The sequence below is a fragment of the Lemur catta genome, chromosome 10, assembly GCF_020740605.2.
Source record: "Lemur catta isolate mLemCat1 chromosome 10, mLemCat1.pri, whole genome shotgun sequence".
NCBI lineage: Eukaryota > Metazoa > Chordata > Mammalia > Primates > Lemuridae > Lemur > Lemur catta.
In genome coordinates, this window is record NC_059137.1 from 32004274 (window position 1) to 32023109 (window position 18836).

The window sequence follows — 18836 nt, forward strand, 5'->3', positions numbered from 1 at the left end:
TCACCATAGAAAAACCTTAAAATCATTCTTGTGGAATGTATGATTCTCAGTGGCATTGTCAGATGATGAGTAATGAGTTTGAGGAGATAAAGCTGGAGCCAGAATATAGAAGGCTGTGAATGCCAATCTAAGGGATTTGAGCTTTATTTGGTATTCAGTGGCAGCCACTGAAAATTTTTCAGCAGAAAAATGAAAACCAACTTGGTTCTTGTGACAGTGATGTGAGGAACTGAGCCACCTAAAGTTGGGGAAGATCACTTGTGGGGTGTGAGGTAATAGTTTTTCACTAGGGTGATGGCCATGACTATGTTTACAAATGGATGCAACTAACATTTAAAGAATTGGCAGAACTAGGCTAGACATTAAGAATGGAGGGAGTCTAGCTGGTGACCACTAAGGTTGTGGGATCCCTGGCTGGACAGGGAGAAGGCAGCTGTCCCTGATTAAAAGCTTACTATAAGAAACAAAGCCCAAACTAGAACTCTGATCTCAGGATTCCCCCTCCAATTCTTCCTACTGTAACTATTGCCTCATCTGGATGTTAGAGCTGATCTGAAAGACCACAAGCCTCAGCGGGCAACTTGATATGACATAACACTCAGTTAAATTACTTTCAGAATTCTTTTTTCTTAGACCCTGGTTATAATCTAGCTCTTAGGCTAACTAGCTTTGTAATCTTGAGCAAATCATTTGCCTTTGATACCTTTCATGGTTTTATTTCAATTTATTTCTTTCACTAATATTGCACATTTGTATTTCTTGTCTCCCACAATAAACTAATTTCTTTGAGGGTAGATACATACTATCTGGATATTTTTCCCTTATTTATAATACTGAAGAAGTTTCTTTGTAAAAGGGTGTCAAATTAACGTAAAAGTGAAAACCACCTGTTAAAAACAAAATAGATTGTTAAACACAGAACCTAAACTTTTTATATTAATTTAGGCTAGAAGGGAAGCTCCTCTTCTGCCTTTTAGTAGGCTTCTAATTACTTAGGAACATTAGCTAATATTAGTAAGTACTTAAGGGCCATAGCCATTCTACTTTATGACAAGAAAAGGTCCCATTTCATAGGAGAACCTTCCCCCAGGCTTTCCTTCACCCTTCCTAGCAAGATTTCATGTAGCAGCAATGAAGGGCAAAGGGGACCCTGAGAAACACCTTTCAGTTTTGAAGTTAACGCAAAGAATGGTTTGGTTTCTCTATTTTCACAGGAGAAAAATATTGTATGCTATATATTTATATTCCATGTTTCCTCAACTTCTTGTGATTTATATTAGCAGTATTTAGTCCTCACTCCTGTGTTAACAACTTGCAGCACTTCAGGGCAGGGCAGGCAGGCAGGCAGCCCACAGAGGGAAATTTTTGGAATCACAGTATTCTCCCTGGATAGCACTCAGTTTCAGTTTAACCTCCAAGTTTTTGTTCCAGGAACTCTGGCCAGTTCTAGGAAGCACCAGCATACTCCTTTTAAGCCAGCAGAAGAAAAGCAGAACTAAGGAGGGAAGACGAGGAGATGTCATAGGACAAGGGAGTGTAGTATATGACTAATAAAAATGGAGATGGCTTTTCTTATGTGGTTTGCAAAAATGTCTTTGGAGGCAATTCCAAAAGAAAAGTTTTAAAAATGGTCTAAGTGATACTAGCATCACTACAGTAAGTACGTGGCTTCCAAGGGTATCATTTTAAAGGATAATAATAATTTGATTCTATATGATAAATTTGTCTTAAAAAGCATTAAAGTTTATTTTTAAATTATATTAAAAGCATTGTTTAAACAGTGGTTTAAACAGTGAGCTATTCATTGGTTAATGAATATGAGAACATACGTAGGATGTGTGGGTGGGATTGAAACACTTTTAATTTTATAGTCTAAGGACCAAATTCAGCACTATGTACTTCTGCATCAGCCACCATTAAAAATCTGGAGGCTGCTGGACACTTGGTGAGGAATCAGAGGTCTTAAAAAAAAAGTTCCAAATGAGTGGCACATGTAGTTTCAAAGCCTGTTTGGGTAAAGCAGAACAGATGACCCATCTTAATTTTATGTAGAGAGGTAGCACAGTATGAGAGAAACAGAATACTTTTTGTAGTTCAACAGACCTAGTTAACATCCTGGCTTCACGAACCCTTTGTAGCTGAATAACCCCCTCAAATTATTTAATTCCACTGAGGCTCAGTTTCCTTATAAAATGCTGGATGAAGTACCTGACAAACAGAAGGTATTTACTAAATATCAGATCCTCTGTGAGGGTAGGTTTTTCAGACTAAGGGTCACAACCCATTGGCAGATTATTAAATCAATTTAGTGGGTTTTGCAACTGGCATATTTTAAGAACTGAAAAAAACCGAAAAAAAAAAAAAAATCAGAATGCACTGCACGTAATGGTATGTATTGTTTCATTATGCATACTGAGGTTTGATATAAATGCATTTTTTACTGTGGGTTATAGCCAAACAGCTTCAAAGTCTCTGCTCTACAGAGAAATTCTGATTATTATATCAAAAAACTTCTTAGGAGTGCTGCCTTTATCCAAATGAGCCCCTATAAATTTTAAGACCTTAATCAACATTCCTTTTCCTTCTAACTTCTTACAGCAAAAATAAGACATGAATCAGAAGATAAATTTGATCTGATACTGCAAGACATTAAATTTAATTTTAAGATTGGTTTCTGTGTCATGCTGACTAATTTATACTTTATAAACACTATGTTTCATTTAGAGTTGATGAAACACTTCTAGCAATTTCTACAAAAAAGTTGGCTATTAGGTTCTATTATGGGAAAAGAGATACAATTTCTAAATAATCTTAAGTTATAAAACTTTTTGTTTTTTTTTTTGGAGACAGTGTTTTGCTCTGTCTCCCTGGCTAGAGTGCACTGCCGTCATCCTAGCTCACTGCAACCTCAAACTCCTGGGCTCAAGCGATTCTCCTGCCTCAGCCTCCCAACCACATCTGGCTAATTTTTCTATTTTTTGTAGAGACGAGGTCTCGCTCTTGCTCAGGCTGATCTCGAACTTCTGAGCTCAAGCGATCCTCTTGCCTCAGCTGCCCAGAGTGCTAGGATTACGGGCATGAGCCACGGTGTCCAGCCAAGTTATAAAACTTTTCAAAAGGACTATAACTTGCCTAAGTGTGAAGACTGCTAGAGTTAATATTCCAATCCCGATAGGCAGTAAGAGTCAAAAGTTTGTAAGAATACATACACACATCAGTGTTCCACGCTGGCTTAGTAAAAAATGAGAAGTCCTCAAAATATGAGATTCAAGTACAAGCCTCCCTCTCCTTCAGGTCCTTATGTAGACCAGCCTTACATTATAATGACTTCCCAGTGCTGCAGCTAAGATGGTGGGCTGAAAGGGTAGCCAATTTGGGGTTGGCAGAGTGGGGCAATATGCAGTAATGGAGAAGGGTAAAATACTGGAAATTACAGAATTAAATGATGAATCTTGATATGTTAAACTTATTTTTAGCTGACTAGGCAGGACTATCTATATCAGAATCACCCTGGAACTCAGGTTTAGGAATCTTGTTTAATGTAAGCACCTGAGTTCTGTCCTCATTCAGGTTTGAACACCCTGTGTTAAAGGGACAGCAAGGACCAGAAAATGGAAAAAAGACAATTCAAAAGTAATTATCCCAACTTTACAAATATCCAATATGAGATACTGGTTCAGAATCTGACACCTATTCAAAGTATTTCCTTCTTGGTATTATATTAAAGATATAGGTCAGCAGATAGCAATATTTGGTACTCCCTAGTTATTTAATGATAAATGGTGCTTTGTCTCATTGGAATTCATTGGCAAGATTCAAAAAGTATGAAAAAGAAATGTCTCTTTAGATTCGACACAGAAGTGAAAGGTAGCAATCAATGAAAGTTATTAAAAGTAAACTCAGCAAGACAGAAGCTAAGTGATAAACCATTCAATCCCCTGATGAACGTTGGCTCCTCACAGAGATAGTTTACACCTTCTGGGGTGCAGGTGCCAATTCCTGTCCTCAGAAAGGAGTAAAGAGTAAGGCAAAAAGTGGTTCCTTCCTATTTCAAATGAGTTGAGGTACAGAAGGAGGCTGCCTGTATTCTTAAATTCTTTTTCCAAAATTTAAAGCCATTTTGCAATTTGAGATAGACACTGGGCTGGGCTGGACCAGGCTTGCTGTCAGTGTTAAATGTTGGGATTAGCACCACAAACTGTTCACTGGGTCTGAGTCTGGGCACGGGCCTTCATCCATCATCATCTAGAACATTAGAAAAGGTAAGTATGAATATTATTCTTGGGAAGAAGTAGCAGCTGTGAAAAGCAAAAGGAAGCATAGGAGATAAAGAGCCCGGGAAAAAGGATGGTAGTAACAGAAGTGAGTAGACAGCCAGTTGTTAGCTCTCCCAAAGACCAGCTGAAAGAAGACTTTGGGTCAGAGACCCGCTGTGCGGCAAATATACTGCCCCTCAACATTCGAAGATGCCCCAGGAAATGGTCTCCTGTCTTGCCCCCAACCCCATTTGAGCTCAAACTCTAACAATGTTGGAAATATCCGGAAATTTTTTTCTTTCTTTTTTTACCTAGAGGTTACAGGAAGGCATGAACAGAGATGGGAGATAAGACAAAAAAGACTATGAGAAAAGTCCTTATTACATATGGATAGAGTTCACCCCACAAACCAAAAAACTTTTCAAAATTACAAGGGAGGTACAGCAAAGGACATTACATCTTTGAGGTGTCAGGAAACAGGTTGACAGAGCAAGCTTGGTGACTGGCTTAATAAGTCTCCTACCACTTGAAATTCTGTGTTCTTTATTTAAAGAGAGGCAGATGAAGAGTTCAGAAAAGAAGCCACTGTCACAAATGAAGATATTTGAAAGAGAAGTTGGGCCTCTCTTTCCATTTTCTTATACTATTAATTTCTTTCACCAGAAAATATAGTTGAATCAAATTGCAACAGGGTTCACCTAATGGACTCCATTATGCAGTTCACCTGTGCTTCCTACTAGGTTCTCACCTCCCTATCTGGTAACAAAGGCTCCTGAACTCCCATTCTTTTCCTTGCTAACAGGCCTAAATAATCTATAAATACACTTTAAGGTCTCCAATTCAGGGTTGTGGAAGCAACTATTCCACCATAATCCAACACTTCTACACATCTCAAGACCTTATCCGAGTCATAGGTTCAATTCTCACATTTTCAGGCAGAAAATTTGCTCCTTGGCAGTCTTCAAACTTTGCCTGACAGACATTATACACCTTCAGCCCAGGATCCTCAATCTCTAACATCTCCATTAACACTCCAGCAAACAAAATATATCCACTTATCACAGTTCAATCCCACTTGAGCATTTACAGCCACTTTCTTGATATACTTGTGTTCCAAAAGCTGACTGAGTGTCCAACAGCAGCAAAGGTCCTCATTAGGATAGACATGTTGGCACCAGTAATACCAAAGTTTGGTTTTTAACTACATTTTTTGTCAGTTTGGCTGGGAAGGTCTGGACAGCTGGAAGTGAGCTTCTCCATCATTTTCTGTTTCCTTCTTTGTATCAATTTTCCACCTGTGAAGCCCAACACCCCACCACCAAGTGCAGCTGCAATTCCTGCCACTTTGAAGCCTGCAAGGAGGCCAATAGGACCCCCCACCGCTCCTCCGATGAGTGCACCTGCCACAGGCAGAGCTGCCAGCTTGTATTTTGCAGCCTGTAAAAAAAAAAAAAAATTCAATTTAGAAATTGAGTTGAGAATATCTGCCTGTGGTGATGTGCATTTTCCTCTCATTACTCCTGGCAATGCCTCTTTAACTCTTGGTACATAATTAACCCTAGAGATTGTACTTGGTGGGGGGGAGAGAAGGTATTCCACAGGTACTGCAATTGCTCCAGATCTCAGAACTTAGAGAACTGAGCTACAAAGAGTGGACTGCTACAAATTGATTTTACTTGCAAAACAATCAATCCACTAACTATCTAGCTGGCTTATTTAAACAGTTTCAGCAGCCACAGATCCCCCCAAAGCTTTTATGTTGCACAGAGATTATTCTGTGCTTTGTGCCTGGGGTTAAAAGCAACATCCTATGGAAAATAGATGGTCCCACTCCATGTGTGCTGTCACATACTTACACTTTTGCCCTCACTGGATTCTTGCTACCCTCTCTCATTCCTCTCTCTGAACCTCTGCAAATATTCCCTTGTCACACCAAATGCCTTATGTGGGCTATAGTCTATTCTCTCTTTGAAGAAATTTCTCTCCTGATAGAATGAATCTTGGAGTAGAATATTACAACCATTGATTTCTTGCACTACCTATGTGTCATTTCTTCCTTATTTCCTTAATTGCTGGTTCCCTCAACATTGAAGAGAGCAGATCAATCAGGTTAATACTACAGATTCCTGCGAGCCAGAGTACCATTGATTTGTCAGCAGGAGCAGAATCTTACCTTCCCCAAGTTTTTGGTTCCCTCTTCAACATTCACAGCAGCATTGTTGACATGGTCTGCAATGCTGTCAATCTTCTCCTGCTGAGACTAGATGCAAAGGAATTATGAGTGAGCGTGCCTGCTGGGGAGCGGCAGGGAGCCAACACACACTATTTTAATTCCTATAATCAGGGCCCCGGGTATTGCAGCCTTGCCATCTTAATAGTGGTTCATTAATAGCATCTGATAAACCAGGTCGAAAGGACAAATTCACTTTCATGGAAAAAAAGGGGGACTTAATTATTAGGTAATAAAAGGGTGGCAACTTTACAGCAAAAAGCGTCTCACACTAAAATTCATTCAAACGCACAAACATATTATTCTCCAAATGAATCTACTTTCCAGGAGAAAAAAATCTAAATAAGCACTTACACATCATGTTGGGTTTGGTGGAAAAAAACAAAAACAAAATCAAACCCAAAACCCCACCCCTCTAACTTATCTTCTTTGAAGATTCAGTTTAAAATAGTCAAATTTACCTTAGGAGTAAAATGCCCTTGATCCAATAAATATAAATTGTTATGTTTTAGGAATAAGACTACAATATGGTTCGATCTATTATGAAAATCTTTCCACTTGTGATATATGGTAGGGAGCAGTGAATGAATTTACTGTTCTGTGTTTTACACCTGTGTATTTTAATACATTTTAAAATCATGACAAGTTAAAATGTTTCAGGTCAAATATATTAATAGAGCTTTCTATGTAATATGGCAACACCTGTGCTGGCACAACAGAAACTGTGACTCAGAATCTCTGAGTAGAAGGAATGTTGAGGTCATCAGGTGCAATTCTCCTCTCTGATGTGTGAAGCCCCACTATGACATTTCTGACAAGGGGTTACTGAACCTCTGCTCAAATACCTCCAGTGACAAGAACTCATTACTTGCCACAGGAGCACACTCTCATTTTTAAGTAAACTTTAGATAGAATTTATATACAATGATATGTATTCATTTTAACAGTATAGTACGATGAGTTTTAACAAATGTATAAACCCACGTAAACAACCATCACAATCATTATATATACTACTTTAGTTTTGTTTTTTTAATTTGCAGAAAAAAAGAGGAGAATCTCTTTTTGATCCCAGATAAATGCCACCTTCTACAATGAGTGTGATATAATTCAACTTTAATCCTGAAGTATTTGATTGCCCTTATATAATTAATCTACTCATTTATATCGAGGCAGACATAAATAACACTCTTCTAATTCCAACTATCATCTCATGTGGGAACATGAAGCCCAAACAACACAGCTGATTTTTTCCCACAGTGGTTTCCTATTAGCATATAGACATTCCTTCCCATCTCATATACCAAATATGCACCTTTTCATTGTTAGGCCTTTTGTGGTATCTTTTCACTCTAATATTTTCCCCCATCACTATCTTGACATCTCCTAAGACAATCCCTAAAAACCTCCCTTGTCATTTTTCCTATGAGTGTCTTTGTCAGAGACAAGTACAATAATGGTTCTCAAACTTGAGCATGCGAGGGTCGCTTTGGAGGGAGCCAATCACCTGAGAGCTGCTTAGAACACAATTGCTGGGCCCCACCCCCAGAGCTTCCGAGTCAGTAGGCCTGAGGTGAAGCTTGAGAATTTGCATTCCTAATAATTTCCAGATGATAATGATACTGCGAGTACATAATTCTCACAAGAACCACTATTATATACGATAGGATTAAGGGCACAACGTTTGGTCAGATATTCTGTGTTCAAATCCTAGCACGACCACAATGTGCCCTTGAACAAATTACTCAAGTTCTCTGGGTGTCAGTATTCACATTTGTCAAATGGGGATAATGAGACTTACACGTTCATAGAGTTGAAGTGAGGCTAAAATAAGATGTCAACACAGTGAGGGGAAAAATAGAAAAACTCATCCTGATATCCCCAAGAAAGTGTTAACTCTCAGCTTTCTATCAAAAAATATATTAAACTTTTCCCTATGATGCTTGAAAATTCTAGGACACTAAAATATTAGATCTTTCCTAGCATTCATTCATTCATTCAATTTTTATTTTCCTTAGACAGTAAAACTTCTTTAATTCAGCTTTCTTTTTCTGACCCATAGAAGCAAAAGTGTCAACACTAATATAATATCCAACTTGTCTGGATTTCTGACACTCTATCATTTCTATTTGGAACACCCCTAACACTTCCTACTCTTGCCTGAAACAGTCTATGCTAGCAGATAAATCACAGGCTTAAAACTCTGCCATCCACCTTCATATCTTGGTGAGTTGAGAGGTAAAGGAAAAATGGACAATGTGTTTCCCTTCCCTCAGCCCAACAATAATTCCAGCAAGAGGGAGGAGCCTGCCCAGATTATTTTCATTTACACGTCCCAAGTATAATCTCAAGGCCTCAGGGAAATATTTAATGCTACTTCCTAAAAAGGTTGAATATTGTGGCTCTATGACTCTTTTTTTTAAGTTAAAGTGAAATTTTAAAATAATTTTAATATTTTTTTTCATAAGAATCCTTTGCAATAATTGGAGAAAAGGCCATAAGAAAAAACCAATCCTGGGATCACTGATTATTTGACCTAAAATGCCCACCCACATCCATCACTGTAATCACTAGCACTAGATGAGGCCCAGCTCACCCTGGGGAGTAGGCCACGTCTGTGAGTACTTACTCACTGACGTCAGGAAGGTTGCTTAAATATGGGGCTGGGCCATGGGGACAAGGCAGAGAGCAGACAGCCCCTATCCTGGGATCAACAGTCATCCCTCAGTTTTGCAGATCTGCCCTCCTCTTCCCCTTATTTTGCATGGCTGGATTCCTCTCAAACTCTGCTTCTTGAGTAAGGAGGACTCAATGACACCCACAAAGACTATGCTTAGGCAGCAAACTGGTGTACAGAGTTATTAATCACTAACAGTAGAATGCCACACTAGACTCCATTCAGAGCTGACCCAGGTTATCATTTGCCCTGGGTCCTTGACTCTTCATGTTGGGCCAAACCATCCATATACATACAACCTTGCCCCCGGCTATGAAGCCAAGCTCCTAACAATAATGGAGCCTCATCCCATCTACCAACCTCCCCTTTTGCCCCTGATTTGCTTATGTTTGTTTTCATCTGCCTAGGCCCCCCACATATGATAATCTTCAAAATCTCTGACATTTTATAGTTTGGCACCCCATATATGTTCTCAGCATCCCTTTAAGAATGAGCTAAACCATTTATGAGAGACAGTGCAGTGTTTGTGAAACTAGAGTAATGAATAGACTCCTTTTTAAAGAAAAAATTCTCAAAAGACTATGTCTATAGATTTTAAGAAATATTAAATTAGGTCCCCCTATTGAACTGAAAATAACTGAAATCTTGATGAGCAGTTATAGGAGCATGTAAGTTTTTGAAGAAAATGTGATTTTGCTGGGCATGGTGGCTAATGTCTGTAATCTCAGCACTTTGGGAGGCTGAGGTGGGTGGATCACTTGAGGCCAGGAGTTTGAGACCAGCCTGTGCAACATAACAAGACCCCATTCCTACAAAAAATTTAAAAATTAGCAGGACATGGTGTCATGCACCTGTAAGTCCTAGCCACTTGGGAGGCCAAGGCAGGAGGATCACCTGAGGCCAGGAATTCAAGGTTATAGTGAGCTATGATAAGGCCACTGTAGTCCAAGCCTGGGTGACAGTGCAAGACCCTGTCTTATAAAAAGGAAATGTGATTTATTAAGTTATTACTAAGTTAATACTTATCAAGCAGAATGCAATTTGGGCAGATGAATTAAAAACTACTGAATTGTTGTTCTCCTTGAATGCTTGTTGTGGACACTTGTAGCATCCTCCATATCAAGTAATAGTAACCCATTCAACAAATTCATCCTCAAATCCATTTACATCAATAATAATGCTCTTCCTTGGAGAGTTTTGACAGTAGTTGTGCAGTTTTCTTAATGTTCTTAGAAACATAGGAGTTTCCTTAAGAAGATAATGCCAAAACTCCACGTATTTTCCCTTATTCCTTTCTAAATTCTAGCCAGCTTTTAAGGCTAACCTCTAGTCTTAAATCTTGACCAATTCAATTAAAATTGAATTATCCTGCTTCTAAACTCCTATGGTATAGAACATGTACTCCTTAATCACATGCAATCATATACACAGAAAAGCCCAGAAACAAACTTACAAACACTATAATACATAGGCAGAGTAAAGGATTGTATTGGCCTAGAGTAGGCAATGAGCAGAGTAGATAAGTAGGATGTTGATAACAGAGGATTCAGCAGTGGGAAAGGAACTGAAGGAACTCCAGCACTAAAATGCCTAAAGGTAATAATGACGGTGGTAGAAGTAGAATTTTATGCAAGAATCCAAGGAGGGACTCAAATAAAGAAAAGGACAAAAATAGGAATGCAGCTGGGTCAGGGGAAGCAAAGAGAACAAGAAGTAACAGACATTATCTCATTCAGCCCTCCCACCAAAAGCTCATTGTTGTCAAACAGCATCCTGAAGGTCACATAGGTAATACATAGAGGGATCTAATCTAATCCATTGCAACCCTGTTTTTACGCATCCAGAGTAAAACTGGATTACAAAAACCACAGGGAATAAGGCAAAAGGTAGAAGTCAAAACAGGACCAGCAGCAAGGGTGAGATGCTGTTGAACTACTGGCCCAGGGTTCTTTAAATTTCTTTTGACCAGAAATAGGGCTGGTTACAAAATTACAAAAGAGGAGAGGGCATTTGAGCAATAAAGCTTGAAGAAAAATAGAGCAGGTGCCTAGTAGATACTAATTTATTAACATTTATTGAACTATATCTTGATCTCTCAATGACTTTATAAGTTCTTTTTATTGTGGGAAGATACATATAACATAAATTTACCATTTTAAACATTTTAAGTGTACAATTTAGTGGCATTAAGAATATTCACAATGTTGTGCAACCATTTACCACTATCTTATAGGTTCTTTTTTATACTATTTTCTATTCTTCATTGAGCTTATCACAGTGCTTATGCACATAGAAAGTGCTCCTTAAATACATGGTTAATTTGCCTAGATACTATCATGTCCATGTGATGATAATGACAGGATGTGGTCATTCTGGTTATGTTCCTAGGTCATTCTGTACCTAAATGGAGCTTCTGTCAGTCCTTGGCCATGTGGTCATGAGAACTCAGTCACTCTGGGAATAATAATCAGGGGTTCTCCTTTGAGCTTTTGCCTAATAGCATTCTGTCTCATGTCCTTACTCAGATTATAATAAATAGGACATTTGTATAAAGCTATGACTGTAGCCAGAATCTTCCTACACATATCTTCATTAGGTTAGGGGTTATGAACTGCTTATATAACTTAATCAAACATGTAACTATCAAATGGCACAATCCCTTAATTTTCTTTTCATGTGCCTACCCCACTGGAAGGGAAATATATTTGTCTTGAGTGAGAAAAACTTTGTACATGTTTAATTTTTTTTAAATCAACTTTATTGAGGTATAATTTACAAACATTAAAACACATTTTAAGTGTACAGATTGATGACTTTTGGCAAATGTATATAGTTATGTAACCATACATGTATAGATTTAACAAACTTCATTAGATTCAGAGATTATTACAATAACTGAATAAATTTTGATCCCCAAAACAAAACATATTTGGGGATTCTTGTTCTATCATTCCCTTCTGTATGCAAATATATAATAGATTGTTCAGATACCTAATTCAGAGACTTCAAATATTTTGCTTCTTCCGACTTAGAGGCATCAGAAACAATTCAAACAATTTACTGCATACAATTTTAGGTATTACATTTCAAGAAAATATCCACAAACTAGAAAATAAGCAGAATAAGTAGCCAGTACTGAAAAGCCTAGAAATCATATTGCAGGAGGAATACAAAGAATCATGCATTCTTAAGAGTAGAGGGTGGATGGGATAGAGTGAAGAAAGATGCTATCAGTTTCAAAACCTTGAAAAACTTTTATATGGAAAAAAGACAAAACTTATTCAGTACATGGCTCTAGAGGGCAAAAGTACCAAAAAGAAGTTATTATAGGGCTGAGTTTACATAAGGAAGAACTTCTGAGTTACAGCCTCCCGGTGGAATGGCTGAAGTATCAAGTGTCTCTTGTAATTGTTCAAAAAGAGCCTAAAAGACCATTTATGTGACAAGCTGGGGCAAGAATAGAGAGATCGAGTTAGTTGGCCTCTTAAGTCCTTTCCCATTCCAATTCTTAGACTGTGTGATCTAGGAACTTCTAATTTAAAACTAGATCTCAGGGAAACCATAACTCAAAGATGGACAAACTCTAAAGCATGGTTTGATCAAGAACAAACCTAGACAGATACGTAAGTAGAAACAGGCTTGTGCCTGTGTGGACACACATACATACATACATGTCTATACACACACATAATTCCTGGGAAGGAAAAGTAAGAACAATTTAGAAAAATAATGATAGAAAATCTATTCTGTCTTTCCCACCAAATCTATTTTCTGTTCCCTAATCTGTTAACAGTGTCATCCATACTGATCTTTCTAAAGTACAGACTAGATTATGTGACTCGAACCTACTCAAAAATCTATTTTGGCTCCTTAATGACTACAAAGTAAAGTTCAGACTCTTTAGTATGACATTCAATGCCATCACAATCTGGCCCTCACCCTCCTTGTTTGTCTGTACATGGTACCTCATACGTTGGTTATACTGTAGCACTTGTCATTCTGGAATGGGTCACATACTTCTCTATTCCATGTCTTGTTCAGTTGTTCTCAAATGAACCCTCTTAATCCCACCTGTGGACATTTACTCATTTTTCAAGGCTCATGCAAATGCTGCCTGCCTCTGTTGAGCTATCCTTAATGCTTTCACCTCATAACCCCTGCCTCCCTTCCTTGGAATTAAATTCTTCTCCTTGGAGCTGATAATACCTTAATACCTTATTTTTGCATTTAGCCATCATACTTGAAAGCTCAGTTTTTGGGGTCCAAGCCTATTGCCACTCACTGTAGAATCCCCAAAGGCAGAAGGCAGGCTTCATTTATTTCTATATCCAACCTTGTCAAACCCCTAATGCCAAGCATCTAACACAGTGCCTTTTACATAACAAGTGCTCAACAAATGTTTATTAAATTGATCTAGAATTTGAGGAAAGTTAGACTTCTATCCATGGCTCAATACCAGTCTTAAAAATTATAACTTCTATTAAAATTCTAATCAAAAGCCTAGTGATTGATAAAAGCCTCTCATTCTAATAATATAACAATTATGAGCCAAAAATAAGTATATACTCACATTTACTAGGAGAGAGAAATCAGTGACCAGTTGGTTAAGTTCAATTAAGTCCTTAAAAAGAGAAAGAGAAGAAGTTACTTATTTTTATGTTTCGTACCTACCAAAAATAAAATAATTTTTAACATACCGCTTCTAAGGTTTCCCATGATTCTGCAGCATTTTGATCTCGAGGAATTTCAGGCAATGCGTGTATCTGAGTCAGACTCTGAGAACTAGCTTCAGCTTCAGTAGTATGAAATGTTCCTGGATGAACATAGCCCCATGTTTAGAGTTTATTTGCTTTGTTATAAAGGAGATTGCATAAGTCAATTCCATAAAATAATTGTCATGTAAAATGCTTACTAATTAAATTCAGGCTAAAAGTAAATTAACTATTCCATAAAAAGCAGAATTATTTATTTATGGGCAGCTTTTCCCTCAAGTTAGTTAACACAATTTTTTCTTCATCTACAAAGTCATCTAAAAAATGGCTGCAAATACTATCTATTGAATCTGAATAACTAGGGCTAGATATGGAAGAAACACCCAAAAGAAAACTATTCTATTTGGCCAATGTCCAGTGACAAGATACCCAGTATCAATAGGTTTAACATTTTTCATTGATAAATCCTTAAGCTTTTATTTGGCTATTCTAGTAATAAATATCAGATACAAAAGGTGTTCAAAGTAGAGAAGCAATGTGCTTTTATGAATGAAAATGAGTCACTATTGGTAACAATAAGATTGTCACCAAACACACACTCTTACCATATGTATCTTTTTGTATGTATTGTCACTATTCTTCTTAGAGTCATTCTTCTCACCCATGCCTCCACTGCTGCTTCTACTTCTTTTCTGAATCTTAAGAAGTCATCAATCCAGTAGGACTTGCCTCATTAAACACAGCTATGATGATGAATTAATTTATACTTGAAAATCTACCTTCAAGTCTCTTATTTCTTCATATTGGTTTTACCAATCCTTCATTCATTCAGCTGACATTTATTAAATGCCTACTATATGCTAATCAGTGTGCTAAGATGCTGGGGACACAATGGTAAACCGTAAAACCAGTTCCAAGGAGGCAACATGGTGTGGTGGTTAGAAGCACGGGCCTAGTCAGAAAGACCTGGGGTAGAGTCCTGATTTGCCTGTTTATTAGCTCTTTGATTTGGGAAAGTATTTCATCTCTTTGGCTTATTTTTCTCACTTGTAAAATAAAGTGATAGTTACTTTGCATAGTATCTGGGTTATATATAAAGTACAAGTAATAAATAGTTGCTACTGCTACTGCTGCTATTACTAACAGAGTTTACCATGTGACACAAACATGTTAATAGTCAAGTTCAGTCAGTATAGTCTGATAAGCACTATGATACTGGTAAGTATGGAGTGCTATGTGAGCATGGAAGAGAGGTATTTAACCTAGACTTGAAGAGGGGAAAGTAGTCAGAGAAGGTTCTGAAACTGAAGCCTGAGGATGAACAGAAATTACTATGTAGGTGAACTGGGGCAGGGGTAGAAGGAGAAGCAAAGAGTTTTCAGGTCAGGGAAAACTGTGTGTCCATAGGATGTTTAGTATAGCTGACACATAGACTATGACAAGGAGAAAAGCAAAGATTGAGTCTGGAAATCTAAACTGAGATTATTCATGGCATTGTGAACTATTAATGTTAAAGAATTTTGTCTTTCTCATAAGATCAATATGTTACTGTTTAAAAGAGAGATTATTAGGAAGCTGCTATAATCATATTTTAGATTTAGAAAGGAAATTTAAATCACATCAATCTAGAAATCAAGGATGGAGTTGAAAGGTGAGAAAATTAGAGAGTGAAAAACCAGTTGGGAGGCTTTCCAGTATGTCCAATGCAAAATAATGATGATCCATTTTAGGATAGTGACAGTTGAAATGGAAAGATGAGATCTTAAGGTCTACTTTTTTCCCTTCACTTCAAGCTCAAAACACCTACCACTTACATTTTCTGAACACCCATTATGTATTATATTAGGTACCAGTGTTGAAAAAGTAAATAATATAGAGTATCTGCTCTCAAGGAACTTATATTCATAAAACAATGGGAGAGTGCCTCGATATCTATCTATCTAGATAAACAGATATATAGAGTATTTTATAGGAGTTCAAAGCTGGTGGCATCTGATCCAACTTGATACTGTGTGCAGTTTATGGGAAGGTTTTCTAGAAAAGTTGATGTTATTAGGCAAAGAAGAGAGGAATATAAATTCTAGGTAGAAAAGCCAGCATGAACAAAGGCCCTCAAGGAAGAAACAATGCAGCTAGCTTAAAATTATCACTTTGGTGTTACCAAAGCATGAAGTAAAAGACATAGAGTTACAAGCATAAGAGATTATAAATAGTTAGGAGGGGCCTTTTAGACCAGTTAAAGACTTTGGACGTTATCTGGCAAACAATGGAGAGCTGCTGAAGGGTTATAAGCAGGGAAATGACATGGTGACATGTGACACCTGATCTTTTCCTAAAAGTAAGCCATCATAACTCCAAATTTATATTCTCTCTCACTCAACCAAGCCTATGACTGAATGGTAGTTTATAAAGCTGTATTAGTATTTTACCTTCAAAGCTTGTGAACACTTTACTTCTCAAGGAAAAACTTGTTCAAATTGTTTAGGAAGGGCTTTCAGAACTGATATTGTTCTTTTAATTTTAAATCTTGGCTAGGCATGGTGGCTCACACCTATAATCCCAGCATTTTGGGAGGCCCATATGGGAGGATCGCTTGAGGCCAGAAGTTCAGGACCAGCCCGAACAACATGGCAAAACCCTGTCTATACAAAAAATTCTAAAAATTAGCTGGCCATGGTGGTGTGTGCCTGTAGTCCTAGCTACTTGGGAGGCTGAGGCAGGAGGATTGCTTGAACTCAGGAATTCAAGGTTGCAGTGAGGTGGACTGCACCACTGCACTCCAGCCTGGGCAACAGAGTGAGACACCATCTCTTAAAAAAATAAACAAATAAAAAATAAATATTATCTGAATATATTTCTTTAACTTGAAGAACAAAACCATCAGATACCGAGTAAGTTTTACATTACAACATTATGGCAAATATCCAACATTTTAAAAGTTCTCAATGATTTTTACAAATGTTTAAAATAGTTGTTTACCCTATACCCTAAGTTATTACCATAAAGATGTTTTCATTTTTATGTCAACCAAGACAAATTACTGTGACCTTTCTTCCACTTAATATTCCTTAATATACTTCAATTTCTTTAATATTATTATGAATAAAGATAACTTTATTACCATTAATAGACCAAGTGTAAAGTAGAACTTTATAACCATGCCCACTCTAAAAATTTTTTTAAGCCATAATCTATGTACTATCAAAGGGGATTCCAATGAAGTATGTGAGGGTGTACAACAAAATGAGGAGAGATTACCATATATAAATTCTTTGTCTAAAAAATAAGGGATGGGAAATGTTTGACATTTTAAACAAACATAAAAGATTTCCCTCAGTAAAAAATAAGACATGTTTAAGTCATTTACGTCTCACCAGAAACCAAACTGCGTATGTATCTTAGTTCAAATAGAGTTTTAGAACAAAGAAGTCTGTTCTCTTCCATAGGAAACTCTGCTGTAAACTTACAACTCTGAACATCACGGATCAATTCAAGGCATGACTATCAATTAAGAAAGCAAACCGTTTAATTTCTACAACTTACATAATTCATTTATTACAGCTTACATTAAAAATCACTACCGCAGTGATCATCCTTTGACTTTGAACTTTTACAAACTGCTGTGGACATGATGAGGAAAAACACTGAGACAGATTATAACTACAGGAAAAGAAGGCTGAAGAACTTTAGCCTGTCCACAGAAGTCCAAAATTGTAATTATTTCACACTACATAATCATTTCAGATAGTTCCACCCCCATGCAAACAGCTGTAAGCACATTAGGGCAAGTAGAATAAAGTATGTATCACTTACCACTGTTTTTCAAACTCTAGAATTCATTTTAAAACCTTATAATTGGCTATAAACTCAAAATTAAGATAGCTGGCTCACTTTAGTTGAAGTAAGAAATAAACTAAACAACATGGCTAACATGGCTATAAGACTTTTCTCTTCTATATATATCCAAATATTCTCTCCCTTTTTCTTTCTCCATACTTCATGGACATTAATGATTCTACCAAGAATTATATAACACAATATATAAGAAATTTTTCACTAAACTTTACTACATTAGGAAAAGTTTCATTATAAATCTAAATTAATTCAGAAGCATTCCTTACATTTTTTTCAAGTTCAGGCAGTTTAAAAAATAGTAAAATTAATTTACTGATCCTCTACCTACACCTATCTATCAAAATAAAATGACTTCTAAGTCATGGCTTAACTTAGCTGCTCAAAACGAAGACTTTTAAGAAAATTAAAATCAACAGAAAATACATCTTCTGAAACATATAATACAAAACTATCTACACGTTTCACAAAACTGTTCAGTATATGTATATACCTGTGATAAAAATCTAATATTTCATCAAATTCAATATGATGGTCTGAAGTTCCCAGCAGTTTTAAGATTGGATTCTTTTGTGAATATTTGTTTAAAATGTAATAAGATTCTGTTCCTATTGGGCTGCTGAAGTGTGTGTCCTGGGAGTAAAGAAAGACAAAGATGGAAAGAAGCACAGATTCACTCTGTATGACTTGAATCACCTTTCTAAATACAAATCAGATTTATAGGCTCATCACTTCTCTTGGTGGGAAGCAATATGCTAAAAATGAAACCATACACGGGTGAAACAGAAGGGAGTTTCTCAGATCAAACAAGATTGGCAGAGAAGATTTGCTTTAGGAACTCTCAGAATCTGGACAAAAGAAACAGCAAAATCATCACAGCTTCCCCATAAACTTAATAAGCTTCTTTCATTCTCCAGAGAACATAAAACATCATATTCTACTTGTTATTTCTATCTGTAAATGAAAAACTATTTTTGTACTTTTGATCTCACTCATGGAAATGTGGTAACATTGCTCCTGAATCTCTGCTGATGTTTCCAACCAATTTATTTAGAATCAGATTTAATTTGTAAAGGAAAAAGTATTTTAAGGCACTTAACTTCTATGCA

The 18836-nt window shown here is 36.9% G+C and overlaps 1 protein-coding gene across 5 annotated transcripts in view; it reads right to left on the minus strand.

Moving 5' to 3' along the window:
- Positions 1-4619: 4619 nt before the first annotated feature.
- STX17 (syntaxin 17) overlaps positions 4620-18836 on the minus strand; it is a 49357-nt gene continuing 35140 nt past the window's right edge. For all 5 annotated transcript variants that reach the window (XM_045563142.1, XM_045563143.1, XM_045563145.1 and 2 more), the window contains exons 5-8: positions 13861-13976; positions 13734-13784; positions 6430-6516; positions 4620-5693 (exon numbers count right to left, since the gene is read on the minus strand). In XM_045563142.1, the coding sequence (XP_045419098.1) occupies positions 5454-5693; positions 6430-6516; positions 13734-13784; positions 13861-13976 (494 nt within the window). In that variant the 3' untranslated portion in view covers positions 4620-5453. The remainder of the gene's footprint in view (positions 5694-6429; positions 6517-13733; positions 13785-13860; positions 13977-18836) is intronic.